The sequence below is a fragment of the Carassius carassius genome, chromosome 46, assembly GCF_963082965.1.
Source record: "Carassius carassius chromosome 46, fCarCar2.1, whole genome shotgun sequence".
Lineage (NCBI taxonomy): Eukaryota > Metazoa > Chordata > Actinopteri > Cypriniformes > Cyprinidae > Carassius > Carassius carassius.
The window spans coordinates 15,277,858-15,297,237 of record NC_081800.1 but is presented as its reverse complement, the minus strand read 5'-3'; the positions used below and the strand labels follow the sequence as shown (position 1 = coordinate 15,297,237).

The window sequence follows — 19,380 nt, the reverse complement described above, 5'->3', positions numbered from 1 at the left end:
TGACAAAAAACATCCACACATCCGCCAAATACATGCAGGCAATCTGAAGCTGCTCCAATCTGTGACCCCACAGCTGCAGCAATAGCTCTTGCTCTGTGTCAATGACCACAGCTTGGTGGAGTTCAAAGCAGGGTCAAGAAGCCCTGGGGTGAGAACAAACGTGGGTACAGAATGTGCTAATGCTCCGAGGACCCCTGGGACAGAGCACAAACTGTTTCAATCGCTCTTGTTTTTCTATCCTCGTCTTTGTAGCGGCATAAAAACACACAAATGCATGTGTCAGAGCATTACTGGTCTGTAGGCAGAACTTACAGGTCAAGCCACGTTGCACTCTTTCGCAGTTTCCATTACCATCAGTGGCTCGGAGGCTTAACTCAAAACTCTTGTTTTGACAGAAATCACATTTGAGGCCGGAAGGAGAGCGCACGTTAAACTAGTAGGCTGTCACTTCGGATTTCGGATTAGAACGGAACATTTAACACATTTAACAGAAAATGTCCCAAAAGCAAATCACCAGGAAAGAGAGAAGAGTGGGATGCTTACGTGTGCAGCCACTCATGTCTTCTGTAACAATGCCTCGGAAGTTCCAGAATCCGGGTTCGCAGCGGTCACACTTGAGTCCCCCGACCCCGGGTTTACACGAACACTGGTTGGTGGACGGGTCACAGGTGCCTCCATATGAGCCGTAATGGTTACACTGACACACACCTAAAGAAAAAGAAAGGTTTATAGGGTACACAATCTATAATATATACTCAACCAGTGGATTTGATATTTTGAATTTATGAGATTAGATTGTGGTCTGGGTTACAAAGTGCATCAGCACATTGTCCATTTATCTGTTACTGGCCATTAAAAGAAAATAAGCGTTTAGAATTGGCCAGAAGTTTAATACTAGACCTTTCAACTTTCAAAAGTAAAAGTTCATCCATTCGCATTTTGGATAATTAAACATAAATATCTTGTTCTGTTTATTATGAAGAAAATGTATGCTTATAGTTCAAGAGTTTTGTTTTGATTGGCCGCATCGTGAAGACAAAAATTTGTCAGGATCAAGCAAAGACCTCTGCCAACCGGTCGATTCGGCAGTGGATAAGATGAACTACTGCCCAGTTTCTAATGGCTAGTACATTTTTATTTACTTCAGCAAATCTTCTACTAATTGTATGTCATCTTATTAATATTCATGAGCCTATAACCTGTACTCTCCTCTCATGTTAGATTGTTCATATTCCTACGTTTTATCGTTTGACAGTGTTTAAGAATTCTACAAACAGGATTAATGATGGTTATACGTACTAGGACACCCAGCCAGTCCAACACCCAGGGCAGCGGTCTTGCTGTCTTTGCAACATCCGTAAACAGTTTCGTTACAGTGCTGGGAGGCAATGAGCTCTGTTGGAGCTGATGTGATAGCTAGAGAGAAGATACAGAGAAAACAGGAGTGGGTGGGGGAGAGAGAGACATTTTGAGATTCACAGCGTTCTTAAGACAAATTAAACAGAACAATCCAAGCTGAAATGCAATTTACCACGACACAAGAAGAATCGCTTAAGGAGCAGAGGTGGGAGAGCCTGCATCTGGCTGCCAGATAACAATTCTATTTACAATTCCTGACACCAATTCAAAATTAGGAAAAAATGATGCTATTACCAGCCGTGAAAACAAACAATAGACCTCTCGTCGAATGTCTGGAGGGTGACATTTGACATATTCTCAGGGGCCTGTTTTCTCCATTTGTTCTCGTCTCAGAAAGCGCCATTTACACCTTCGCCGCAATGTCAAACAAAGATTTATGGACTCCGGGTTTATGGACACAAATGCACAAGAGCGCAAATCAGGACGTGCTGATGTCAGTCCACTCTAGCGCTAAGCTAATTACACTAATTTAGCGCTCCCGGCTCACATACGGAGGAAGTTTGTTGCAGTGTTTAACTATAACATTGTGCCGGAGGCAGATGTCAGATACCTATTTGTTTTATCTGTGTTGTCAATTTTTCCCCAGTCTTTCCACATTTGTTCTTTTAGAGTGCTTCTTCTCCAGGCCATTGAACTGAATGACTGTGAGGTGGCAGGTTTGTGGTTTCGAGTTTGGAGTTAGGAGGACTAGGCTGTCGTAAATCAGGGGACAGTCGGCATGAGCGGACACGTCCCAGGATATAATAGTGATGTGTCACCGTGCCTTTCATAGCATCTTGTGGCTCCAGACATAGGTTTTGTCCAAACCTCATTAAACTTCTCTCCACACTGAGTCCATTATGACCAAAGTACTTTTAATTTGATCCTTTCTTCTCGTCTCACTGCGATTCTTCACCATCATCTTTCTACAGTAGTTTGTTCTACACCACAATCCTTTCTGATACCAAAAAGGTGCTGCTAAAAGAGAGACCGGTCAGCATAGATGTTTATTTTTACTAAAGTATCGTAGATTATTGGTGATGGTTATGGCATAGACAGAGTGAAGATCTCCTACCAAACTATTTCCTACAGAAATTGTAATGTTTTTTTTCTCCATAACAATGTCATCACACCCCATTATATTGAAATGGAGACTAAAAAGGAACGTCTGAATATTAGGACTGGATGATATATTGAATATATATCATATATTTTCATGCTTTTGATGCTGATTTAAATCATTTAATTAGTTACGATAAATACTTGTCTTAGAACTTATGAGAGATGAATAAAATTCATTAAGGGCCCTATCTTGCACCCAGCGCAATTGACTTTGTACACCGACGCATGTGTCATTCCTATTTTGCACCCGCGCAAAGCGCGCTTTTCCCTCCACAGAAGCACGTTGCTAAACTAGTGAATGAACTTGCGCTCCCTGGGCGGTTCAGCGCAAAAAAGGAGGCGTGTTCCGGCGCAAACAATCCCTGGTGCTATTTTGCTGTTCCATTAAACAATTGCGCCACTGACCAGAAAAAACCTAGTCTAAAGCAGTGGCGCGTTGTTCATTATGCTATTTTAAGGGCGCATGCTTGACCATAATGTATAGCGTGCACAACGCGCATACACTTTGCTCATGTAATCTACACAGATGCAACAGTTATTTTTGCAAATCATAAATTGTTACAATAAAAAAGATTAACACATGAGATGACGGAAATCATTGTAGTGTGCCACGAAGATGTGAAAAAATAGGCATAAATCTAGCTTACAAATTATTCAGGCTAATTTTAGTAATTAAGGATCAGACCTGTTTGCCCAATAGTGGCAATACATATATGTATATAAGGACATCTGACAAATTGTTTTGTCCGTCAAGAACCAGGAAAAAAAAAATCGACTCCATGGAACTTGCGCACCTGTTTTAAAGGGAATGTTGGATGACGCTCTGATTGGTTTATTTCACGTTACGCCCAAACCACACCTATGAATAATGAAGCTACTTCAGACCAACCCATTTTAGATTTGCGCCGGGCGCAAGAGCCATTTATCCCGCCGGGAAAATAGCAACAGCGCCGAGACCCGCCCACAAAGTTACTTGCGCTTCGCGTTTTGACACTTGCGTTTCAGATCGTTAAAATAGGGCCCTAAATCTTCAACCTGAAACTATAAAAAAACATTTGTGTTCACTGGAAATAAAAACTATATAAAATATAAATATTAGATGAAAAATTTATTTAAAAAGACAATAAGATAAAGATAAAAAAATAATGACATAAAATAACTTTAGAATTACTAAAAGTGGAAGAAGAATACAAAATAAAACTAAAATGAAAAGGAAAACTGAACATATAAAAACTAATCCTAAATATTCCTAAATACTATAATAGTAAATAAATAATATTAAAATAAGACTAGTTGTTTTGAGTCTTCAATCAAAATGGTAAATGTTAATGTAGCGGATCTGACTCGAATCAGACAAATTAAGGAGTCGATTAGGACTGTGGCTGAAACACGAGCCGAATTCCTCAGTAAGGCAACAGGAAGTCATAAAACATTCTGTGCCACAAGTCCCAAGCAAGATAACCTAACCAACCAACCAACTCTTTCACAGAACAGCTTTCAACATTAACACCACTAGAACAATTATTGACAATTTCAATTCGGAGAAGAGATTGTCAAATTTGTTGTTTGTAAGTGATAGGCAACGCCGGACATCACGTGTAAACCCATGAGAGTACTACACAAGATCCTTTGACTTCCCCCATCTAGCAGTACCAGACTGAAATTCCTAAGGGGGGGGGGGGGGGGGGGGGCTTTGAACCTCTGGTCTCCACAGAAATCTTTGTCAGATAATGGCACAGAAAACTGTCTTTTCTACCTACATATATATATATGGAAGAAAATGAACTCAAAAAGACTTATAAATGAATATCAGTCCATCGCTTCACTCCATATTCATTTATATGTAACCCACATTTGACTATCATGTTTATAATCACTTATTGTGTATGCCTTATAATAACTATTGGATAGCTTAAGGATACATATTCATGTTTCATATGTATGTGCTTGAATCTGCTTGTTTGAAACAGTCATGACCATCAGTTATTTGTCAAATGTATCATATTCTTGTTATAGGAATCATGTCCAAAATTAGACCCTGCAAGAGTGGGAAAATTCGGACCATGTGCTTGATAAGATAACATATGATTTATGATACCCCCGAGCCAAGAAAATATCTGATTGGTCAAGACAACATTTGAGGTGTGGCCAACAGAACAGTTTAAATACTCAGGACACCATAAAATTCTGCTTTTAGTTTTTAGCTATGCGTTTAGCTTCTGCTATTAGTCATGCCTGCTTTTAGTTTGCTTTTAGCTTTGCTTCTTAGCTTTAGCTTTTAGCCATGCTGTTAGTCATCACTGTTCTTTGAGCGCAGTTCCAGCGTGCTTTGGCCTGCACGCCTGCTGCTCCTTAGCCACGATGAGAAGAAACACCAACTAGTCTCGTCAAACTTTATTTCTTTTCTTTTCCGTTTGAGAGTTTTGTGTTCTGAGTTAAGTTTTGTAACGCCGTGTGTGACCTCGAGTGCCCGTTCAACTACAGCCAGCCACACAACTCTGCGTCTTCAGCCAACACCCAACCACGGGCTTCCCAAGACGTCACTTCAGCAACTACTGAACTTCCAGCCAATCAGCGACATCGGGAAACCCCTTTCAATGACAACAAAGGGGACTTCCTTTACACAGGAGACGCAAGTAATTTTACATCCAGACTGTGACCTTACTGGTGTATCTAATATAATTTTAACCTCATTGAGGAACTCAATGCGAGGGTTAATTAAGTGATTGATGGTTGTTCATGTCTATGCAATTTCACGTATTGCTGTAAACTTGGGATTCCACATTTCCATTCTCTTAAACTCATCTTTCCCTAACTTTCGATCTTCCTGCAACTTGTGTGAATGTGTGAGTGCGTGCGTTTATGTGCTAGATAAGTTTATATGTTTTAGATTTACCTAATAAAAAGCCTTATTCATATTGAAAAGAGAAGTACTGTATCTTGTGTTTTGTGCTTAAAAGTTAGTCTTAAACTGCCGATCTTGTTACTGTGCTAATTGATAGTTTTTTCACTATACTTTGGATATTAATATCCAGCACAGATTTAATGTTAAACGGCTCGTTCAGTGAAACGCAGGGCGTCTCAGTAAGCCGTGAAAGAGTGATTCTGTTCAAATTCCCTTTAAAATCTTAAATGATTCCCTTTGAGCTAAATTGACCTGTTTCCCTTACATTAATATGAAAATTAAATAATATTATATATCAAATCACACAAATACATTAAATATCTATATCTAAATAAATATTACAAGATTTTACTGGGTTTTCAAATTTACATTAAAACATTTTCAAACTAATCGGGCACAAAGGCTGTTTGGTAGAGATGGTGGTCAAAAAATAAAGTACATAAATATTGAAATACATAAAAAAAGCAGAAGTATAAAATTTTAGTAGCTTTATTGCCCAGCCCAGCCCAGTCGTGTATTTCCTTCGAACGTCACAATCAGCCAACAAATTGCAAGAGGCAGCTTACAGTATCCTCTGATCTTCACTGCAAGGAGACTGCAAGGTTGTCTAGAGGTCACCGAGATCTAATTTCCAACTAACAAAAAGTAGAAAGGTGCTCTGAAGGCCCGTCAGCTCTCAAAGGCATGGGGCAGAAATAGGGGGAGGAGAGACGGCAGCTTGCATATCAAATGCAAGGCCCAATGAGATTTCAAATGATCTGAGCCAATGGGAAGCAGATGCCAAAAGCTCCTCACACCGGTTGAAAGTTCTCCAAATGGATTTATTTTCCATGGCCACTGAAGGAGCATGACTGATCTGGTTAGAGGGCCTCTGAGGCTCTGCAGCAGAAAACTCATAGTTTGAGAAAACCATAGATAAAGCATGAGGGGTGCAGAAAGTGAGTAAGGATGAGAGAACAGAAAGAAAAGAGTGTGCATGTGCGCACGCAAGTGGAGTCAAGCTAGGCTTGAAGCCTGAATAAATCTCACACTCCTCTGATCACAGAGCCACGCTCTTCTTCTCTCTGCGGTCTGGACTACACAAGCCCCCCCCTGAAGTTCAAAGAAACACTGTACTCTGCTGCGGTGACTGTCAGAGTTCCTGGAGTGTTATTCTTCAGATAACTAAGGAAAACATAAATATTTGAGGAAAGAAACGGTGGTCTCATACCTGGGCAGGGACCTTGGCTCTGGAGCAGCAAGTCCACTTGATTCTCACACCTGGCCCTCTTCAGCTCACACTCGCTGGTGTATGTGTTCCCATCAGAGCCACACACCTGCAAATATTCATGGAGAGGTTAGCCCGTTGTGATTAATTGACTCAACAAAATTGAGCACATTTTAACAAGTCAAATGCCTGGGTGGCACTGTCTTCAAATGGAATTGGCGATGTGAGAGGCGTATGAATGGACATACTGGGCTCTCTGGAACTATCTGACAGTTGAAGTCACACACGCAGCGGTCATCTTCTGTGTCTTCATCCCATGATCCGCCATATCGTTGACAACGATCCTGCTCGCAGGTTTCAGATCCTGAACCTGAGCCTCCTGATCCGCAGTCTGTTGGAACATACACACATACATTTTTTTTATTTCAAGGACCCTGTACCTCTGTACTATATGAACTGTTCTTAAAGTAACTCAATCATTATACTAAAGCTAACTAAAACCCTTAACTCAATCATTTTCAAATGTGAGATAAAATTATTTAGTCCATTTATAGGTTGTTGATGCATAATTTTTGTTTTAAAAATAAATTTTTGGATGATGTTTTTCACCATTTGAATCATTCTTTGTCTTCATTAGTTCACTTAAAGGGGTCATATGATGTTGCTAAAAGGAACATTATTTTGTGTATTTGATGCAATGAAATGTGTTCATGCAGTTTAAGGCTAAAACAACACATTATTTTCTACATACTGTACAATATTGTTGCTCCTATATGCCCTGCCTTTCTGAAGCGCATCGTTTTGTACAAAGCTCATCAGTCTGAAAAGCAAGGTGTGATTGGCCAGCTATCCAGTATGTTGTCATTGGTCGAATGCCTTAAGCATGTGACGGAAATGGTACGCCCCTTGCCATACTGTGATGCGTGTCCCAGTCAGAACACCGGCGCAACAAGACAATAAAACCCATTACAAATGAGCCATTTGTTGCATCCAGTGGTGACACAATTACGGATTATAATGACTTACTGTGAATACTGTGAATACTTACAATGAATACTGTGTTTTTATGCGTTGCGTTGTATCGTGCCACGAAAACATAAAACAATGTCTGCATTTGTGATTGGAGAAACGACAAACGCTACTCTACACTAGCGGTTCTCAATTCCAATCCTTGCGCCCCCCAACTCTTCACATTTCACATGTCTCTCTTTGTTAACACACCTAATTCAGATAATCAGATCGTTAGAAGTGAGCGTCTTCACACACGGACAAGTGTGACATCATATACCTCTGTAAATAAATACAATTTAAATTCACATCAATCACACTACAATGCACTTTGAATGGAACATATACATTTGCTTCAAACTGGAATCATGGAGGATTATCCTGTGATGTCCACTTCACAGGGCACTTACATTCGAATAGAACAAACATTGAAGCCATAAAAGAAACATACAAAATGTGCAGAGCAGGGGGGTGCGAGGACTGAAATTGAGAACCGCTGCTCTACACTGCTCAAAACTCGCATTTGAATCATCAGTGGCAAATCCTTTACATATGAAAACGTACTTACACACTGAGAGTCAGAACAGCCAGCATTGAAGTATACTATCCCAAAATCAAGAAACAATCCTCCATAAAATGTGCTGCCCACATCTGAATATTTGGGTTGAAATGTTCTAGAACAGTGTTGTATATACAACTTAACCACTGATTTCTAGTTGTGTCCTCTTTTGGAAGGCAAAACTAAGTATTTTCGCTTTCACAATGAAACAGCGGTTATGTTTATTTTGAGAAATGAAAATAAAACAATTATTTTCATAACTTATAATTAATAAATAGTGAATATCAAATTCTATATTATTTTGTCTAAACACTAACACTAAAAGCAATGGTTTTAATTCTAGTTTAAACAATTTATTTGCTAATTGCTAAACATTATACTTATTAGTGCTTTTTAAAATGAACTTTGATGTCCATAAGATGATAGTAAAGGTAATCTAGATGTAAAAATGATGAGGTACCAAGACATTTTGTCTGCTTACAGTACCAACCCCCATACACAGTTGTTTTCTTCATAAGAAACACAAGGCAGATCCCACTTTGTCCAAACAAAGAGCTGTAACGGATGCACAACCTCAATTCACACCACATAAAATAACAAATAAAATAACTAACAATGATTTCAGGGAGATAAACAAGCAATCTCACATGAGACCCGTTGATCTGAGTGTAAAAGTGGATAAGTACTTTTTAGAAGTCACAAACAGCAAAGACAACTAAGACACGCAGACACTGGGGATCTCATGAAAACACATATTTGCATATCAGTATGCCGCAGATTGTCTTCTAATAAAATAAAAAATATTCCAAGGTACTCAAGCATCTTGTTTTAACTTTTCCTGCCAAGAATTAAAGGACAGTGCTTGACAAAGTATTTAGACATTCAGCACATATGGAGCAGCGAATATTGAGATTTTCTTCACGTTGGAATGAAGATTGAAGCAAAGGCTTACAAGAAGGAAGTACAAAGTACAAAAGTACAAAAGGAAGTACAAGATAATGTCCAGCTATGGAAATACCCAGCTACTAATGAAATAAATTAAAGAAGACACCAGTGTGCCACCAGCAAAGTGTCGATTAGAAATGAAATGACAATCTATTATCTAACACAGGACATCAATGCGAATGGGTGTTTCACAGTCATCATGCGCGACGTCAGTAATCACACTACATTATGTTGGGTGCAATTAGTCTCGGTGCGAGTTCAGTTTTAGTTTCTCTGTATGAAACCCCAACGGATAAATCTTGATTCTTTCCAGGATCCAAACTTTGGGGATTATGGGTGAGGAAATCATGAGGGGTTTTCTTCAGATGAGTTGCCTCATTAAACACACCCTTATCTAGCCTATTTAATTAGAAATTAAAGGTCATTAGTCAACAAAGCTGACTTGCTGGAGATATAAAGAACGCCTCTTTGTAACAGAGCATTACCGGGTTTTTTTTATTTTTATTTTTTATGAAAGTTGCCGAACAGCACTAATAAGAGAAGAGTGTAAAACTTGGTGCAATTCACAACTATCTATCTATCTAAGCACATTTAGATGCTTTCTGAAGGATCATGTGACTGAAGTATGAAGTAGTAATGTCTGCTGAAAATTCAGCTTACCATCTCAGAAATAAATTATTATTATTATTATTTTATTTGTATACAATAGTTTTTGGGTCTTTTCTCTGCAGACTCTTGCGATTAATCAGTCAGTATATCATTAACATAAGGGAAACACAAAATGGATCCATATGTCGATCCATTTGATTAATGAGGAAAAACCAACTGCCTGTGGATGCTCTTTCCCATGTCTCCATTGCAAGTTAAACACACTCTTTTCTTCATATGTAAAGCTGGGTAGGGTAGCCTGATGGGAAAATTGATTGAGTATAGGTGGAAATCCAATTTAGCATAAAAAATCACCATAAACAGATTATGAAGCCAGTCACAGTAAAGGCTAGGGGTTGGCCTGCACTGATACGTCTTATCAAAAATCCACACTGACAGCCTTGCAGGGTCGATACTCGTGGAGGCCATTCAATTCATTAGCCCCAGCCTGGAAACAATGAAAGCACTCAAGCCTGAAGCCCTGGCCACAGTGATACAGAGAGCAAACGCACTCACTGTGTAGACATCAGGTTTCTGCTACAGAGCATTAGCAATCCAACGCTATGATGAAGAGATTCTGTAGTTTTCTTAATGTGAGCTGAGCTGAATTTATACCTTAGGGCAGAGTCTTTTTAAGATCAGCCAAGAGACTCCATGGGGAAAGAATGTTGCATTTGATTATGATTATTACAACCTTTCTCTTTTTTTCACCAATTGCCTATTATTAAGGCACAGAAAACAGAGAAAACCGTTACTAACGGCCTGAAGCAGAAGGGAAACACAAGATCTGTTTCATTCCATGCATACTTTTAAAAAATATGCTTAATAACGTCAATAAAAATTATATATTTAAGATATTGAAAGATTTTTTTCAAGTATTTGAAATAAGCCTTCTATCCATACCAAGACTGAATATATTTGATTAAAAAACTAACAGTAAAACAGAGGAAAAGCAGACATATTGTTAATTATTACAATTAAATGTTTTTTATTTTCATCAAATGTAATTTATTCCTGTGATGGCGAAGCTGAAATTTCAGCATCATTACTCCAGTCTTCAGTGTCACGCGATCTTTCAGAAATCATTATTATTTTCAATGTTGATAATTGTTTAAATGTTGTTGATAAATGTGGATAATTGTTAAATGTTGAAATTATAAGAGTTTTTTTAAGAATTTCTTTGATGAATAGAAAGTTGAAAAACAAACAAACTAAAACATATATTTTAAATAATTAACTTATTGATCTATAATATTCCTTTTAATTTGAAATAATCTTTGGCTACGTTATTAAATATATATTTACGGTCATTGATCAATTTAATGGACCCATGCTGAATAAAAGTATTAATTTCATTTAAACAAAAGAACACTTTATAATTTTCTGAAAAAAAAAAAAAAAATGATATATATATATATATATATATATATATATACACACACATATATATTAGCGGTGGGCCGTTATCGGCCGTTAACGTGAGAAAAAATATCGCTGTTAATCTATTCTCAAAGTTGGGTTGGGAGCTGGGTCTATACTAAGCAAGCCATGATGACTTTCACCTTGATATTTTATATAACCGACTGGCTGAGGCCAGCCTAAAAAGATGCTCAGGACAGTTGATGGGCCACTGCTGCGCATCGTCACAAAAGCTTATCTTTTTCACGTGTTTTTAAGCCTTACCGCTTGTCGATTTAAACATTAAAGCATCCAAACACAAGACACGGAAAAGCTGAACAGAGTAGCTGGTTACTCGTGCGCTGTGTTCGGTGCGCACGAGAGAGATCGAGAGCCGCGTATCACGGACAGCAACACTAAACCGAGCTCTTCTGCGAGCTCTTCTGCGAAGTTCTCCTCGAAGTCCATCCTGCACCTGAACAAACAAATACAAATCGCAGTTTGAACAAACAAAAAGATGTGAAAGAGCCCAATTCAGTACTCGCGGTGTTCTGGTGTTCAGGGCTCATGCAGAGAGAGGCGTCTAAAGACACTTGAACATCGAATTTGCTTATTTCTGCTCTTGTGCCGACAAATACATACAAAATATGTCAAAATATCCACCTTTGAAATTATGCTCGAAAAAACTGTCAGTTATTTCTTAAGTGAAAGTAAACAGTTGAGGAAAAAATTGGGATGTGTATTATATTCGATGCGTTCATTGTCTCATAAAGTGACCGCGCCTAATTTAGCTACTGGCTGCTGTAATGTTAATCCAAGAAAATGAAAATGAAAATCACTCACTGCTCTTGATTGAATTACTTTGTAGTTTTAACAGTCAAACCAAAAATTATTCAGACACCAGATATAATTTTTGATATATATAGCAAAACTGTAATAATGTGAGAAATGTTGAAGGTGTCTGAATAAATGTAGGTTTGATTGTATATTTCATTTTTACATTGAAGACTATCCAGTGCTATTTTACATTTAATTATTTGGTTTCTGTACCTTGACACCTACAAACTTGAAAAAAACTTAAACATTGTGTAAATAGCACAAATAAATAAAAATAAACGAACATACAAATTAAACAATTTCAAACAGGGCGCACTGGTACAACCTTCAGCGGGGTCCCGCTGACCCCAGCTATGGCCCTGCTCACGCCTGTTTCACACATACTCCGTCTGCAGTGTGTATGCAGTCCGTGTGCGTTACGTATGTGGTGCAGCACGGACTCGATGTGCTTTCACACAGGACGCGTTTGCAGTCCGCTACTCGGTACATAAACGATCGCTGCACTGCTTCAGACGCAACGCTCCTGGAACGCAACTGGAATACGTTAACATGGGTGTGTAAAAAAATATGCAACGCATACGCACTGCAGACAGAGTATGTGTGAAACAGGCGTAAGGTTGGAACTAGTTTTCAGCTTTTTCAAGCACTTTGTGATGCATTTTGGAAACAGGAGATGAGCCCCTTTTCTAATGCACCACCTAGCTTGATAAACCCCTTCTCAAAGACTTACTGTTTGTCAATTTTGGTAACACACATATTCTGAATGCCTTCGGCAGAATTTTATTCTAGATTTAATTTCAAGTATCACAGTGAGATTAATCTAGATAAAAAAAAATTAATCTATGCCCACTACTAATATATATATATATATATATATATATATATATATATATATATATATATATATATATATATATATATATATATATATATATACATACAGTACAGACCAAAAGTTTGGACACACCTTCTCATTCAAAGAGTTTTCTTTATTTTCATGACTATGAAAATTGTAGAGTCACACTGAAGGCATCAAGGGCTATTTGACCAAGAAGGAGAGTGATGGGGTGCTGCGCCTGATGACCTGGCCTCCACAGTCACCGGACCTGAACCCAATCGAGATGGTTTAGGGGTGAGCTGGACCGCAGACAGAAGGCAAAAGGGCCAACAAGTGCTAAGCATCTCTCGAGGAACTCCTTCAAGACTGTTGGAAGACCATTTCAGGTGACTACCTCTTGAAGCTCATCAAGAGAATGCCAAGAGTGTGCAAAGCAGTAATCAAAGCAAAAGGTGGCTACTTTGAAGAACATAGAATATGACATATTTTCAGTTGTTTCACACTTTTAATGTATATAATTCCATATATAATTCCACATGTGTTAATTCATAGTTTTGATGCCTTCAGTGTTAATCTACAATTTTCATAGTCATGAAAATAAAGAAAACTCTTTGAATGAGAAGGTGTGTCCAAACTTTTGGTCTGTACTATATATATATATATATATATATATATATATATATATATATATATATATATATATATATATATATATATAAATTAAGCAGCACAACTGTTTTTAACAAATAATAATAAGAAATGTTTCTTGAGCACCAAAATCAGCAACATTAAAATTTATAAATTTCTAGGGGATCATGTAGTTTGAATAATGTTGCTTCATAAAAGCCTATATTGATCATAAAAGAGTGCAAAAGATACATTTTTTTTTAATTTTCCAAGGTTTCTATTCAAGCACACTTTGCACAGTAAAAATGAGATCAGCACTAAAAAAAAGCTTCTTTTACACAGCTCTATGCTTCTTACACACACAGTGTAAATACTATAAACTGTAATTTGAGTATATAAATAAATGTGCTGCTTACGTTTGAATATGAAAGCTGGTACCCTGAGAACCTTTAGTCACTAACAGTAGCACAAGGCAGTTTTGCACTGCAAAGACCCATTACAGATTCAACGCATGCTCTCATCCCCTCATCAGTGATACAGTAAACAACACGCTTAAATGAAGGTTTCTAAACTCTAACTCTGCTAAACCTGACCACTGAGCAGAAGCGGCAATCATTTCCATACACGAGGCTCTCCGGGCCACCTAAGCCAAATTGTGCAAGCTAAGCACAAGATGAAAGCATTTACGTTCCCGGTTCGGTTGTGTGTTAGCAGAAAAAAAATGCAATGTAGAAATGTGAATAAATAAACCTGGTGGAGTGAGTGGATACGGGTGGGGTACTAATTAGCTTCGGTCCTTTGATGTCACCACCACCTGTGCCGCACACAAACCTTTCAATTAGCGAACACCAAGATGTACACATCAGCTGTCCTCAAAGCCCTTTTCCATCTTTTTAACTCAATCATGTATTGCGGGGTCTATTTAGCCATGCATTTCCCATTAAAACGAAGAGCTGAAGGAATAAAGAGTGAGCTAGAGTGAAAGCAAAGTGGGTAAACAGACGCAGAATAACTCCAGTAGAAAAAAACAGATGGTACCATGAAGGGATGAAAGGTTTTTCTGGCCAGTGAAGAGATAGATGACGGGGAGAGGAGAGAGATATGGGGAAAACACAGGGGGAAAAAAAGTCAGGCAGGAGAGCAGTGAGGACAGTGTCCTTCAGACTTAACTGCTAGTTTGTTGCTGGTGGCTAGGGTGACTTACAGTGAATGCATAACTCCCGTGAAAAGACACACACACACACACACACACACACACACACACACCGTCTAAATGTCACACATCACTTTGGCGCACATACAAACACACACCTTGTCTATCTCTCTCTTCCTCACTCTCTTTTTCATTTCTCCCCTCGAAAGTCAACATTCATATTCATCACAAGTTGCTGACCTCTGTATCTCAAACTATGGGTATACACCTACACACCCACATGCGCGCGCGCACACACACACACACACACACACACACACACACACACACACACACACACACACACACATATACAGACACACACACATATACAGACACACATTTTTTTCTTCTTCTGCAGAACACAAAAAGGACACGTTGATTAATAACCCATTTAAAGTAAATTATGTCTAATGGTGTTTTGGTGTCTGTTAACCTTTTATTTTGTCAACTAACATCCAGCTTCCTGTTCCTGGCCTCGTAACTTCTCTTTAATTACCCTTATTGGTTTCAACTGTCTCACTAACTAGATAAGCCAGTCTTACTCTTACATCCTTGCCAGATTGTCTCATCAGCTCATTGGTGAACATTCCAGCCAGTTCTTGAATCAGATTCTTGAAGCCTGTGTGAACTCTACCCTGCCTGGAACCTGAATTTTCTCTTTCTTCCTGAACCTTTATCAAGAGGTAGTAAGTTTGACTGACTAGTAAATTTGCTGCTCTGGATTTGGATTGTGGAATTGTTTTGGACGTGGGATTGGAAGATGATATAGGAAATTGGATTGTGTTGTATCTGTTTGTTCTCTACTCATTACTTCTCAGAATGCCTTCTAGAACACACTGGTAGACTCTCCTGTGTGGTACAGTGGACTGTGTCTCTGCCTTTCACATGGTAGACCAGGGTTCAATTCCCAAGCACATCAACTCATCCATCTCAGAAGACCACCTAAACCCTGTCAGCTATACTGATATTTGCTCAGTTCCTGCTTGGAATTGTTCTACTAGCTTGCTAGCCTCCAAGCCTTCCTCTGATTTTTATACTCCCATCACTGACCCATTGCTTACTTCATTGTAGCCACCTCCTGGCCTGGAGAAGACTCGCCAGCATCCTGAGAACATTAATATTAAAGAAACAGAAAATAAACTTTCATATTTAAATAAAAAAAAATGTTTTTCCTGAAAATATTGTCGTTGTGCTCCAGTGAGGAAAGAAAATGATACAGGTTTGGAAAGACATAAGGTTGATTAAATTGTGACAGATTTTTTATTTATTTATTTTTTGGGTAAACTATTCCTTTAAGACCAAACTTAAACTTTAAACTTCAGCAGTAAAATTGGCAATAGAATTGGAAAGGTGGATTCATTTCAATTATTAGATTCAAAACTTTTATTTTAAAATAAATGTAGATAAATATTGCTTATTACTATGTATTGTTATATTAGGGAAAATAAAATATTTACTGTTTTAGATAAATCACTTTATCAGTACTGATGGAAAAAAAAGTTACCTTTTTTAAGCTATAAATCCCAGCCCTAGATTGTTGTTTTCTGTTCACTTATGATTTGTCTCCTGTAGCAGGGCATTACTGAAAGACCTGGACAGTAGCTTACAGTAATCGTAATGCTGCTAAAATAAAGAGCAATAGGGCATCCCGACAGCCTGCAGAAGTTCTTTATGAGAAGATACTTGTGTGTAACAGATGATTGCACACTCTCTCCTGTTTGCCCTCTCCCAAACTCTCCTCCCCAGGGTGATCTGGAGCATGTACTGATGCTTTATACACTAATTTGCTGCTATTTCAAATGCATAATCCTATTTAGTAAACGTATATTCAATTAAAAGCAGGCCGTGGCCCTAAGGTGATGCTTGGTTTTCTCATATCGCTTTGTCTGTGTCTACAATGAGGCTGACTTAAGACTAGCAGAGTGTGAAATTAAACAGGTGATAAATTCACCTTTACGGCCAGACATAGGGAACACTGTCATTTTTCATTACCTCCAAATAAAAGAGTGAGAGAACACTGCCATTTCTTTCTTATGACTGATGAACATACGTATTGAAGCCAGGTCTAAACAAATGAATAAACCATCTCTGTGTAAATAAACAGCCCCTTTTGCCCCTCTAAGAATATGTTTTACTTTGACACTTTATTTTGTACCCATGACCGCAAAATCATAGCAAGCATCACACAAATGGAGTGCAGTGTTTGAAAGCTAAATGTAAGATAGACAAAATGGTTCTGATTTCGTCACGTTAATACCCAAATAACTATTCTTCTACATACAAAGGCAATGTTTTAGCTGCTGTGGTGTTGAATCACTAGTCTAGAGAATAAACTGACAAAGCAGGTGTCACTGGCCTCTGGGCAGGATCTACTGATCAGACACAGATCATTGCAGCCTTTAACAGCAACTCTTCCACAGCTTACAGAGCTGGAAAGAAACATCTGATGAGACTTGTGTGACTTAATATGTGAAAATGTGTGATTTTATTTTTTATTTTTTCTACCGAACAGCCTGCTGGGAATGACATATGTGAGATTACATCAGGACTATACAGAGAAATGGAAGGATACACTACAATTTTTTATATATTTACCTTGACTACACTTTCAGTAGTGAAACTTTTCCAGTATAAAGCTATTTTTCCAATGAATAGTGGTGTAACATTCAGGTGCGTCGCTAGTGGGGTGAAAGGTGGTGATGATTTCAACCGACTGCCCGAGACCAGCAAGATAAACGCTCAGGACAGTTGATGGGCCACTGCTGCGTGTTGTCATGAAAGCTTATCATTTGGACATGTTTTTAAGCCTTACAAATTTAAACATTCAAGAGATTTTAAAGCATTCAAATACAATAAAACGTGAAGAAGTTAACTAAGTATTCGCATTCTGTGTTTTGTGTGCACGAGACAGCTCAAACACTTGAATTGAGTTCTCTTTTGTGTCTTCCTTCGCTTGAACGAACAAATACACCTCACCATTTTTAAACATTACAGTGCATAAAAACATGATAGAACTAAATTCAGCACCTGCGAGCACACAGAGAGCCACCTCTAGTGAACACTGAATTGAGTTTTGTGTCTTCTTGCACTTGAACGGACAAAAACATTCTTAAATACGGTTTTAAATTGACCACGCCTAATTTACCAGCTGCAGTCGGTGTCCTCGGGCATGGTTCTACGGGGGAGCTTGAGGGTGCTAAGCACCCCCAAACAAAAGCGAAAGCACCATCAGATAAAATTATTAATAGCCTATTAATTTCCACCATCAATAAACACACAGACAGCTGCACACACATACACAAATTTGCTAAATTAATGCGTAAACATGATCTTTCAAATTGTGATATTATTTTCATCATGCTTTCATGCACAGATGGCAAACCAACTCCAGGGTAAGGCTAAAACAGCCAAATCTATTAAATACAGACATCAAAAACCTGTCTTTTTAGGCAAGAACCAGACATGGGTGTCATGTAAAATATGTTTCATGGGACTGAATTTGTATTTAGTGTGATTACCATTTAATTTAAACATTAGAAATTGATAACGTTTCCTACCTACGGTTATTCAAAGGGCGAATAAATAATGTACAGATATTGCATTATCACTTACTTTGATCTATCACACTCTCAAAAAACAAAACTATCGTTATAATCACTGAAGCTGTCTACACTGTGAAATGAATCCCTTACTTACAAAATATGTGCTATGTTGTTGAGAATTCGCGGAATTCAGTCAGAAAACGCACGCGCATTTAACAAAGCTGTAGAGTTTCAGTTTTCAGACTCATTTGAACCCCTCTGATTGGCTATAGCATTCCTAAGCTCAACAGAATTGTGTGTGATTGGTTATAATGCATAACGCTGTAAAAGTGCCTAAAATGAACACTTTTTTATATTCACGTAATAGATGTAATTTGTTTGTGTAGGGGCATTTGTGTCCAATTTAGTGGCCATTTTGCTTAGAGAGGCAAAGCAGTTCTGCTGTGGCTTTGTTTGAACGGAGCTTTTCGTTGCCGAAATAGAACAAAAAAGGCAGTAGTGATTGAAATACTCTGTTATGTTAGATTGCACATCATTTAAATTAAGGCCTATTTGGTGATACTATTTTCATACAGTTGAAAATTATTATTAATATTATTAGTGAGCACCCTGACAATTTTCCGAAGCACCCTCAGTGATTTGGTCTGAAACCGGGCCTGGGTGTCCTTAATGTTAAAGGAAGGAAAAAAAAAGAGACAAAATCGCTCACTGTTCTTGACTGAAGTTACTTTTGTTATTTTAACAAGAATTAATCTATATTTAATATGACAGCCTCTGAACTTGGTCAATACTAATCTTATTTAAACTATAATATTGCTTTCATAATCGAATGTGATTAATCTTATAAACATGATACAGCATATAAGTTATCTACAGCTCTGTGTATTAAATGCATCTGAATAATTTCCATCTGAAAGCATGTGATGGAGATTTACCAGTACTATTAATCACAGAACCGGCTTTACTGGCAATCACATGTGATTTATTGTGCAGCCCTTGTTTGTTGATCACAAAGTACAAAGAAGATGAGGAAAACTAGGATGCGGGATGTATTCAAAGTGCCGCCATTACTATTATCTGAGCACAAGGAATGGTGCGCTGTGATTGGTTGAGCGGATATATCGCATTCTGCAAAAAAGGGAAACTGGCAT

At 38.1% G+C, this 19,380-nt stretch overlaps 1 protein-coding gene across 1 annotated transcript in view; it reads right to left on the bottom strand.

Annotated features, from left to right (window-relative positions):
* LOC132129020 (agrin-like) overlaps positions 1–19,380 on the bottom strand; it is a 268,355-nt gene that overhangs the window by 40,392 nt on the left and 208,583 nt on the right. The window contains exons 12-15 of the mRNA XM_059540418.1: positions 6,881–7,023; positions 6,636–6,741; positions 1,300–1,416; positions 544–708 (exon numbers count right to left, since the gene is read on the bottom strand). Of these exons, the coding sequence (XP_059396401.1) occupies positions 544–708; positions 1,300–1,416; positions 6,636–6,741; positions 6,881–7,023 (531 nt within the window). The remainder of the gene's footprint in view (positions 1–543; positions 709–1,299; positions 1,417–6,635; positions 6,742–6,880; positions 7,024–19,380) is intronic.